General features: G+C 35.9%; 1 protein-coding gene across 4 annotated transcripts in view; it reads right to left on the bottom strand.

The window, feature by feature from the left end:
* The window catches only part of RAB3GAP2 (RAB3 GTPase activating non-catalytic protein subunit 2), a 42,162-nt gene that overhangs the window by 27,993 nt on the left and 2,062 nt on the right, over positions 1 to 12,107 (bottom strand). For 2 of the 4 annotated variants that reach the window (XM_085576077.1, XM_077781867.2), the window contains exons 2-4: positions 5,226 to 5,290; positions 1,842 to 1,965; positions 315 to 396 (exon numbers count right to left, since the gene is read on the bottom strand). In XM_085576077.1, coding sequence (XP_085432203.1) covers positions 315 to 396; positions 1,842 to 1,965; positions 5,226 to 5,290 — 271 coding nt within the window. Of the gene's footprint in view, positions 1 to 314; positions 397 to 1,841; positions 1,966 to 5,225; positions 5,294 to 12,107 lie in introns of all 4 variants that reach the window. The other 2 variants (XM_077781868.2, XM_031504241.3) reach the window with 1 other exon arrangement.

A 12,107-nucleotide genomic window follows, 5' to 3' on the forward strand; every position in this document is an offset into this window, starting at 1 on the left:
TTTCAAAAGAGTACTTTTTTCCCTTCTAAAACAAGAATTTATAGAAAGCATGTCTAAATACACACAAATGATTTGCAGAGAGCCATTCTTTTAATTTGTAAGAACTTGTTCTGTGATACCACACAATACACAGGAGTGAGCTTTGCAGATACTGTTTCTCATGAGCCATGTTTCTGTATTTGTTTCCAATGCTAATATACATAAAACCACAAATGCACTCAAATGAAAGGAAAAAGATTACAAGTAAAAAGCAGGTTACTAATTGCTAAACATGAAAATAACATCTTAAATCACAGCTGCATTTCAAAACTTACCCTTCTTCAACATTCAGAGAGCCACTCCAGCCAACAGCATATTGCATTTCTTCCTTTCCCTTGTCACTGTGCTTCCATTTAGCTGCCATGAAGAATAAAGATAGCATCTCTAAAACCCCAATGTTTTGCATCACACAAATATAGTTCTAGTTTTAATTTTTCTCTTTGGTACAATACATCCTACCACATTTAGATTAAGTGCCAATTACAAACCTTGAAGAGCATAAAAGTAAAAATACGTTCTTAATGACTTCTCTAAAGGACTCATGTTTTCTTAGAAATTTACATGGAGTAAGACACTAAAATTTTGAAATACTTAGTTTTGTTTCAAAATATTTATACAGTAATCCATCAAATTTTAATTTGGTTCAGTTAAGGAAACAGTGATCCTTAGGAAAGAAGTACTAAGCAAGGAAAAACTGGGAACACTACTGAACATGAGCTACAATGAATAGAAAATTTTAGTTTTAACTACCAAAAAGAATGTAAGTTCCCTACATTCAATCTGACAATCTTTAATCATTGCATCATAATTCAAGGTTAGAAGACACCATACTTAATTATTCACAGGGTGCTGTTACAGCTGGCATTTGATTGTTGAATCATTTCCCAGGTGTCAATGGATGACCAAAACTAAATTAGCGTTGTGCCATTTGTCTGACACCTAAAACCTCAGGCACAGGGTCACTTCTGCCCAGTGGGGGACAGTTGTCACTGTGAAGTTCATCAGAGGCTGTTCTCCAGAAATTTAAATCACTTCTTTATGCTCTTTCCATTAAGAACTTCATGAGGAGTACTGCTGTTTTTCCAATTTTGATGACAAATTAGCAACTGGTCTACAGCAGGTTTGGAACAGGCAGCTTTGCAGGGAATGACAAAGCAGTACAACAACTCAATACAATCTGCCCAACTACGCAAATCTGAGTTTCAACACTGATTTTTTTTTTTAAATGCCATAATAGCCTCCATATCAGGATGTTTCCCTTCATCTCCCTCACATGTCACCCACTGCAAGACCAGAACCTCAAACAACAGCACATCTGTAAACAGCAGCATGCTGATCAGTGCTCATATATTAGCAGTGACACCTCTAAAAGCTACCAGAGCCCTACTTTAGAGTAAAATAGTTCAAGATAGTATTCAAGAATTTTCTATCAAAGGTGGAATTTCAAGAAAATTCATATGAACGCTCCTTTCCAAATGCGATACTGGCTTAGGTCATTTTTTAAGGGATTCTTACTGAGAAAAATCAATGTCAATATCTCTGAGCATTTTAAAACAACTGGGTAGTTAAAACATGCATGTGGCAAAATAGTTGCCAAAAGGTCAAAACACAGCTGAGAAGTAAAGACAAAGCAACTTATTTGACAAACAGCACCTAGAAAATGCATTTTGTGTACTACAATATACTTCAAAATTCTTGAAGATATGACTTGAGGGATTAACAGAAAGGAGTGGGGCAAACAAATCTTGCTCTGGTTACTATAAAGTGTCCTGGCATAAACACTCAGTGGAATGGATACTTACGCACTAGAAAGACTGCTTTCTGTTCATTAGCTATTACCATCAGGTCATTGGTTGGTGACAAGGACAACACACAGTCCTGAAGCCAGTAATTTCGCTGGTTCTTGGAATTAGATTCCTCTTCTTCCTACAAGTAAAGATTTAGTCAATGTATGCAACAATTTTTAGACACAGCAGAACTTGCAAGATTGATGAGAACAACCTGGCTTGCCCTCCATAGCAGAGCTGAATGAACATTTTATTACTGACCACATCACTTCAGCTCCAATGTGCATGAAAAGCTCTGAGAAATGCATCAGCCTTGCACTAATTCTGTGTGTTTACAAAACAGAAAACAAAGAAGTACTCATCACCAGCTCTACTTAAAATCATTTCCTTTTAAAGAGACACCAGGAGAATGAGATCTACAGTTTTAAAATCATTGGTTAGAAAGTGGAGAGACTGGCAGTTTCCAAAACTCTTTAGTGATTCTCATTACAATCCATACTCAAAATGAAGAATTTATCCAAGCTCATATGCTGACCAGCATTAAGCAAATACATGCACATATGAAGAAGGTAATTACACTGGTATTCACATGGCAACAGGTATCTGGTGCCTTTCCACAAAGTAACTTCACAATGAAACAATTCCAAACTAAATGGTGCCAAGTTTTAAAGGTATCAAGATGGGTAAGTAAAAATTTAGATACCATCTTCATGTATAAGAGAAAAAAAAAATATCTTTGTTCCTTGGGGCAACAAGCCAAATATTTTACTGTGACACAAACAAAGTAACTCCTGCTAATCATAGTTCAAAGTCAGGAAGCAACAGCCTTGAAGTGAACTGCTGCAGTCTCAAGAGTTCATACTCCTGGTTAGTCAGATCCATCTTCTTATCCAATCGCATCACAGCAACACGTTTCCCTTATCCACAGAGTCAATTTGCACTTCTATATGCAATCCTACCTTCTGTTAGCTCTGCAAAATATTACTCTATCCTTAATATCTCAAAGCAGCTATGCACAAATAAAAAACACAACTCCAGTGTGATCATTTTCTGATTCATTCCATTTATTCTGTTACAGTGAAGTTGCATCCACTTGAAAATCTGCCCATTTACTCCCAGCAGAAAAATAAACATCAAACTGTAGGAAGAATTTGCATGTCATGCTCTTAATCAGCTACTCATTGTATTTATTTTCTTGCACCACAAAAATGGTCACTGTACACATAGAAATATGCTGTGTATCCATGATAAAGTCGACATTAGCACACTACAAAAATTGTTAACTATCGTCCACACAATCTCCTAATTTGTGTAAAAGAACTTATTTTCATGTGATTTTTGTCTGTTGATGGATGCCAAATTTTTAGCAACTATTTTCCCCTATTTACTTGCTGTTTTCAAGACTTTACAAAAAGGCAATGAAATTATCTGAGATACTTATGACAATTTTAACTCCTCATGGCAGAGATAAATGTGTCATGTTCAAAAACACATAAGCAAAAGCCAAAAAAAAGCTTTGTACTAATTTTTAATGTCATGATTTTCAGACTGAGGAAAAATAAACAAAAATTAAAGGATTGTCAGAAGATTAGAAGGAATTGCAACAGCATTCCAGGCCGAAAATTTAAAATTATCTGAAAGCATGAACAAAGAACTTGAAATTCGAAGACAAAATACACGACTATCTCATATTACTTACAAAGACAAGTTAAGAGTTAAAACAGGAAAAGCATGGAACTTGTCAAAATAAACTTAAAGGTGAAAGACAGAATGATTAAAATCCGCATTTAAGAAAAGATATCATCATTCATACAAAACAACTAATCAGATCCATAAAAGGACATCTTATAAAAAAACAGAACATTTTTTTTAATTTTCAATGCCTTCTCAGAAATTGCTGTTCCATGAAATACATATTTGTCCAGGGCACAAGTAATTCCAAGAAATAAAAAATCTTTCACAGCTAAAATGCAAATCAAGAGTAAAAAGATTTAACAATGGAATTGATTGTTATATTTTACTAATAATTCTCACCCACTCACTTTACTGTGTGTTCAGACACACAGACTCCTGTATTTATAATGCTCCTACACATAACAACCTCTTTGCTGTGTATGACAGCAAACCCTTTCTGAAGTTTGGCCTGGAATCACTGGTAACTTCAGAGGAAAACATGCAAGTAAGGATGCAAGAATGATGTGAACCACCTGGCACAAAAGTGTGACATCTTATAGAAAAGAGTGCAAAAATCAACTATTCCAATTTAGAAATTCTTGCTGGTTCTATCACATTACAACAAAAGTAGAAAACCAAGTATTTGTTCCACTCATTCATTCAGCAAGTTATAAATTTCACAGTTCATCTAACAAAGATGTGGCTTGAGAAACACACTCATTTCATGACAATTAGAGTGCAGCTGAGTACCCATCCTATTTAAAAGGTTTTATACCCAGTCATTCCTGACAGTGTCAGTGATTCATCCCTGGGAGACGGAGACGTCATGCTCATTTCAATTTGTCTGTCACCTTAGCTGAAAAATCTGTTTCTCTGCTGAATAGTCACAAGGACACTGTCCAACAGCTTGGGCATCCTTCCTACACACTGAGAAAAAGATGGCAGAGAACTGGTTTGCTAGTAAGGTGAGGTCTGGATTCTTCAGAGCTCTTAGAGGGAATTAATCAAGTAATTATGTTGAGAGGATTCTTTCAGGTACAAAGGATTTCTACAAGCAGCCTCACTGACATCTCATCAAGTCAGCTGGTAGTTGGAAGGCTCAGCCTTATAAACAATTAACAGACCAGCCCTGCTACTCTCAGTTGAACAAGTTGTGCAGAGCAATGTTCTTCCCTTTTAAAGAGCAACTGTGCTGCTCCATCCCACATAGGTAGCTTAAACCCTCCTGCAGCACCATCCACACATCACAGCATAAAAGGAGCACTAGTGATCCTTAGGAAGATATCTATCATCTTTCTAACTCCAGTAATTCATTCTTTAGGATTTTTTTGATTTATATTAATTCATGATTCACTGCCATGCCCTACTGTTTCTGACTAGCTACAGCACAAAAAGGATGCCTCCAGGGTACAGCTGCACAGGAACATGTGTGTATACTTTGGTGAGAAAAGCCCTACAGAACACAAGCATTTCAGCAATTATCACAATAGGTAACTTCCAAGTTATATTTAGAAAAAAAAACTACAGAACAAGGGACAAACAAGCAGTCACATTTCAAACACAAGTCTAGACCTTTCTTGCCCAGGTAACAGTTACATAGGAAGAAAAAACCAAAACACCACACACACAAACTAATGGAAAAGTCTTCTATAATAGGGAAGTTAGCAATATATATATATATATATATATATATATGTATACACACACATATACATATGAACTTACAGGTTCTTGTAATTCTGCTTCATCCCAGGCTCCCCAGCCACCATCTTCCCAGCTTGTTGATTTGCCTGCTTTAAGTGAAAAAAAGACTCGTCACAGGAATACAGCATACACAACAAAGTGAACATTTCCCCACTAATGCATTAAAACTTTTTTTTATGACAGATACTAAACGAGTTCTGCTGAAAGCACCCTGAAGTGTCTTATTTTTCTGTATTTTATTTACTTCCATTTCTGGCACTAAGGAAGAGTACTAACAGGAGGTGTACCCAAGATACAAAAGGGAACAATGGTACAGGGAAGTTTATCTGTGACCACAAAACATCACAGCCCAGAATAACGCAGATCCCACCAGAAAAACAAAAGCTGAAAGTTTGGCCTCTGATGAGAAAATGAGCACAATGATCTTAGTCATTCACATCTTTGCATGACAACAGAGAGGAAAACTAATGAGACATTGATCAGTTTCAATTATGTCATTCAGAAACTTCAGAGTAACCACAAACTCAAAAAATACCACAAACACCTGAGAAAACAGAGATTAATAGAGACAGGCCTACTTCTTTAGTTGTAAGAATGAATGTGGAAGTTCTTTTTTTCACCTAAAAATACAGAATTTGGAATAAATTGAAAAGCCACAGGCATTTAGTAGTAGCAGATGTACAATTCTCAGATACTAACACCCCTGGGACCCTCAATAAATCAACAAACATCATAGTTCAGTAGAAAAGCCAAGGACTGCTTCCATCCAAGCATACACCAGAGTGAAATCTGAAGCAGTAACATTGACTCCAAGAATTTTACAAGGATTTCTTTCAAGTTTTTCCATTAACTGTTGTCATGGCAAATTTGATCTTAAGAAGAAGTTTAAGCATATTGTCTCAAACGAGTTTAAATTTAGTTCTAAGCAAGCAAGATTCTGCCATTTTGGATGGCCAAACAGTACAGACAGGAAGGTTTGTATCAAGAACAATTTTATTTGGTCTAAAAACTTGTAGTTCTGTTACCATCACACAAGGAAAGAGTGAACAACAAAACAGAAATCTGTAATCTCTCTGTATAGTTATTTTAAATCTTCTGCATGGCTAATGAAGACAAAAATCTTTGAAAAAAAAATTCATTTTAGACAAACTTTTCCCCAATGCTGTCAAGAAGGTATTTTAGGAGGATGTAGAAGACAAAATGCCCACTTCATTCTACCTCTGTAAAATGGAAAGGTCTGTACCATCTGCAAAATGGGCAAGCCAAGCAGTTTTACTGCATCATCAGCAATGCAACTATAACTGCACAGCTATTTCAGACATCACTATATAAGCAACAAGCTTCCAAGGGTCACAGTCTCATCTTGCATTTGAGATTGAAAATTTTTGCAGTGTACAAACATACAAAGGAAAATTATGGCAAATACTGTTAAATATAGTAACCACAAGATTAAAACAGTAGCTAACTTCAATGTTTAGATTGAGATCGCTAATAAAATTCTACTTCTGTTTGCATTTTATTATCTAAAATGATTTTTTAAAAATCCCCTTCCTATAAAATTTGTGGAGGAAAGAATGGTCCAGAGACAAACAGAACCATATCTAAGAAACACAGCTGGGGCCAATGTCTTCCCTGCAGCACAGAGCAGACCAACCTTCCCAAAAAACCTCAGCCACTTCAATTCTGAGACTGAACACCCACAACATAAAACTGCAGCTGTGAGGATTCTTGCTGCCTCTGTGAATAGCCACAATTTTGTGGTAGTTGTCATCATGCTGGGATGATACTAGATAAATGAAAAAAGATGGGAAAATGATGTAATGGTGAGTCACCATTCCACTGACGAAAATGCAGAGATCTTTTGGAACTGCGTGTGGCCTGCCCTGCAAAGCCAGCACCCTCTCCAGCTTACAAGCATTTACAAGCCTGCTCCTTCATATCCACCCTCCTCATTGGATAGACCATCCCAGGATGTGCCATCATATGTATTTCTCAAGGCTTGCATCCATCTTGCCTTTCTTCCACACATTGTTTCTTATTTTAAGAAGAAATGAAATTAAAATTGTTTTCTTATTCACACCATCCTTATTATTTTGATGTTTCACCTAGGCAATGAATAGTGAAGCAAGGCATTAAACAATTGACAGCAATTCCTGGAACATTGGACAGAGGAGATACTATCAAAGTAACTCAAAGCACTAGTTATTCACCTGTGCCAAAGAATTAAAAACCATTCCATGGAGGCTGCCAGCTTGCACAGCCTTTCCCACCCACCAGCACTTGATGGAATTGGTCAAGTCAAAGTCCAAGTCCACAGGGTCCAAGTTCTGTTACAATGAAGATTTTAAAAAATCCCCTACCATAAAGATTTTTAAAAATCCCCCAACATTTCCTTTAGTAACATTACAGACCAGAACTAGCAACTGTGGAATTATCTAGTAACACATTATCTAGTAACTAATACCTAAGCAAGACCTAAACAGTTGCAATACAATCACTTTTTCCAGTCCCTCTTCAGGAAAAAAAAAAAAAAAAAAAAAAAAAAAAAAAAAAAATCAATCAAACTTTCCTGCACAAATCTCTATTTCCATTCAACTCTATCTCTGACTAGTAGCAGATGTCTTATAAACAGTTCTCCTTACTTGGATAAAGCAGCAGCAATATTCCAGAATTTGCTTTACTACAGAGATTGCAAAAATAAAAGTTCATCTACTGGATTTACATGAACCACTTAATTCTTTAATTTGAAGCATATAGCATCAGCACATTTGAAATTTAAGAGCTGGTTTAAATGCTGCACATGTGCAACACTGGTGTTAATGCATAAGAGAATTCATTTAAACATATTTGTCATTAAACATAACAAGAACAACTTTACCTATAAGCATGTTTTATTTAAAAGACAAGAACGGAGGAGATAGAAAAAAATAGGAACAGATCTAGACCACCGAGGTCTAACTGGCATTTAACAGGTCAAATTCAATATGAAAGACATTTTTACTGACTTCCCAAATTACAGAATAGACATCTGAGCACAGAGAACTGCCTGTGCCCTTCCTTCCAGAGCAGCACCATGACCTGGGGCAGGCAGTTGAAGTCTTTTCTTCCTGCCCTCACATTTACATTCCAAATCCATGCAGGAGGTTACTGGGGGCTGTGCTTGGACACATGCAATGAAGCCCCATCCACGCTTTAGGAACATAAAACATTACTAGGTAATAGTGCAAGAAATGATTGCTTAACTGCGAGAGTTGCAGGTTTTCTTCATGCATGTTTACTGCAATTCTGATACCACTGGATTGCATAATTACAAAAGAAATAGAAGCAGTTTCTTTTCTCTTCTGGCCAAGGAATTTTAGAAACAGCTTAGAATCCTCTTGCTGCTCAGGAATCATAGAGCATTTATTCCCAAAGCTCCTCCAATGTGAGGACTGACAAATACATAAGATTATTTTGCTAACATTACAAGGAAGCCTCTCTGGAAACTAGTTTTATATTTGTTCTTTCTTCTCACTTTGGGCATCCTTAAGTGGGGGAAAAAAAACCCAAAAGCACAACTAAGTCTCCTAATCACAAAAATAACCACTTCAGCATTTTTTCTTCCTTAAAGAGGTCAGAATTGCTTTTGACAAAGTAAAAAATGACCAAATTAAAAATAATCCAGGTACTATATATATAGTTTTTAAGTAACAGTGCAAAGTTCCATGGCTTACAGTTATAACTTAACCCCAAAATTTGAAATACTGGAGGGAAAAAAAAAACAAAATCCATAGGAAACAATGAAACACATTACATACAAAATGCAGTATTCCAAACTATTCCTCAGATCCAAGCAATGCCTTAAGTTAGAGCAAGAAAGAATGAAGGCTGTGCTGTAAAGGAGGTGTTACAGCAGCAAAAACTCAGGTGAGAAGATAATTTGGATGAAGTACTCTGACAGCATTCTCTTATATATGCTGAGAGCATATCATTTACTCTTCCCCACGTCTGAGACGTATTGACTGCTACAAATGCAACCCAATTCATACAGAGTGCCTATTTTAATGACCCTTTACAGGAAAACTGAAAGAAAGAAATACTAAATGTAAATACTACAAGCTGGAAAGGGATGATCTGATTAAAGAGGCAACGAAAAAGAGCTTGTAAGAGGAGTATTCAATAGGAATATAACTGATTCAATAAGATTGATATGGAAGCAGTTAACAACACCCCTAATGCTAAATGGAATCTAGAATTTCATTTTATAATGTATTTTTTTCTTTGTAACCTTGTAGACAACTCTGAAATAAAAAGCCTGGCCTTCCGCATTTGTGAACTAAGTCAGCTGATCCAGATAAAGCAAAGTGTACAAGTCTAAAGATGTTGTTCAGAGGAACTGGGCTGAAAAGCACTTCTCAGGCTGCTGTCAATGTAACAAGGCAGGATTTTGGAAAGGAGTTTCTCTGACAGGCTTAAGCCATCATTTCTACTGCAAAAAGAAGCAGTAAAGTGACACCTTGTAGCCCTGAGGAAGCCCTCAGGTCAGGGGATCATTTTTTTCCTTCCCCTGAATAAGAACAAACTCACTATCATAAATGGAGATATCATTGCTTGGGAACTCTCATGGTCAAGTTTGGGTTTGTTGGCTTTTTTTCCTTATTAATTTTATTTAGGTAATGAGAGATAAAGACAGCTGGGAACTAAAAATATCTGCGCATCAAAAAAGTACTGATTTTTCTGAGTCATCTTAATACCCCCACAGTTTATCTAGCAGCAGTCCCTGCTGGTTATGACACTGAATTGCTGTCATCAAGCCTATAAAATGTTTGAAAACACAGTTCAAGCTCTGAGTGTATTAGAAGAAGAGAGACACCCATTGTTCTAATTAAATTGTAGTCAAAATCTTAAATTTATAAAGATTATAGGAAATTCTACCTGTCTTGCTCTACTTTCTGCTCGGTTCAGGTAAACATCATTAATTTCTGAATGCTAAAATTCTGTCATGCCTGCAAAGTTTTATCATATATTGCAGATAAGATGGATCTTTTCCTTCCTATGCATGCCTTTATTTAAGACAGCTTTACAAGAGAGTTAACTGTTAGAGCTGTTTCCTGATCCAGCCAACAGCAGCCCAAAACCTCTTCAACACAGCAAGATGTCAAATTAAATGTGGTGCAAACATTTCCTATTCCCAGTATTTGCACAGTTAGAACAGCTGTTTTCAGAGCCACTTAGACACCACTAGGCTCAGGCTCCACAGAGGACTTGTGCCTCATTACTCTTCCCAAGAATCTTAAATTCTCATGCTTGTTTAAGTCTTCCTCATTAAAATATGAAAAAGCATTCATAACATTTTTTTCTTAAAGAATAAAGATATAGCAACTCCATATGAAGCATCTTTAACCAGCTCACTCTGTAACACCAGGTTTATTTACTTAAAGCATGTGAGCCAAGATCCAATGCAACACCTGTTATTCTATTCTAATATGGACAATTAAGAGTAGCTATATTTTGCTTCATGGCAGATCAATGGTCAGCTCAAGCAGTCTATGAACATTTCTTACATTATTCCAGCATGGCATCAGTGGCAATTTTAACAGATGACTGCATAACACAAACACAAAGCACACAAACCCTTCCAGTGTCCACTGAGAGAGCAGGAAACAGGCACCTGCAGAAATGACTTCACACAAGGCTCAGAGGAAGAGGACAGCTTTCTTTCCCTCCCAGTTTACCAAGCAAGTGTATCCTTGGCACAAACAAGACAACCTGTTAGGCTACAGGAAAAACTTAAGTGAAGTTGTAGTTGATAGAAACTTCCCTTCATCTTGTTCTACTGTAGAATGTGTTTAAATGCTTACCTGTACAAAAAAAGGGGGAAAAAAAATCAAGTCCCCTTGGAATAAAAATCCTGATTTTTTTTTATTTACCTACACCTGTATTTTTAATATATGCAAAACTTTGCTAAGCATTTCAAGTAAAATTTGAAGTTGACAACCTCGATTAAATTTTATATAAACAACATATACTGCTTTAAATACAAGATGACAAGTTACAGGTTTTTACACAAATTAAAGACATCTGATTTAAAAACTGGACTAAAGTCACAGTATCACATTGTGATTTAGAAATATATACTGCCTGCATTTTCTGAAGCAAGAAAATTCTCTTTATTTGTTACTGCAAAAATGCTTTTATAACAGTAACCCTAAATTTTATTGCAGCAAATACACTCACAGAAAACACTTTGGTTAGTTCTGTTAGAACTAAAATATGGCCCAAGTTAAAACAGCATTAGAAACTTCTTTGCTCTATAACTAAGAAACAAAGAAAGACAAGGCCTACAGCCTCCACTATAAACCCTAAACCCCACACCTTGAAGATTTCAAAGGCGCCTTTTCAAAAACATTTGTTATCCAAAACCTGACAGGAGTTCTTGAAAACTCTATTAAATACTTGAAATATTAAGTTATTACTAAAATAATTTGTTAACTAGAATGTTCTCTGTTAAATAAAAATATTTAATATATATTTATTTCCCTAAGGTAGCTATAATTTTAAACTGCAACCTTTAAAGACTAGCATGAGTTTTCACACAAATGAAGCATAGCCTTAAAAAAGAGAAAGTATATGAAAGGTTCTCATCCTCAGATAAAAAAAAAATACTTAAGAGTTTTGGCAGGTGCTTGCTGGTATTTATATAATTGTTTGCATAAAAACAACCACAGTTTGAGAACTAAAGTTTGATTTCAGAGCAAATTAACATCTTTGTTGAACTTACTAGCATAAAAACCCTAGAATTTATTTTTTTCCCTATAGAGTAAAAAAATCTAAAAACAGACTAAAATCCAAGTTCTTAAACATGCAACCTTATGAAACTACTCTTCAGTCAACAGAAGAGATTTTAGCAAAGCATTCCCTGAT

The sequence above is a fragment of the Lonchura striata genome, chromosome 3 (assembly GCF_050655825.1).
Source record: "Lonchura striata isolate lonStrDom1 chromosome 3, ASM5065582v1, whole genome shotgun sequence".
Taxonomy (NCBI): domain Eukaryota; kingdom Metazoa; phylum Chordata; class Aves; order Passeriformes; family Estrildidae; genus Lonchura; species Lonchura striata.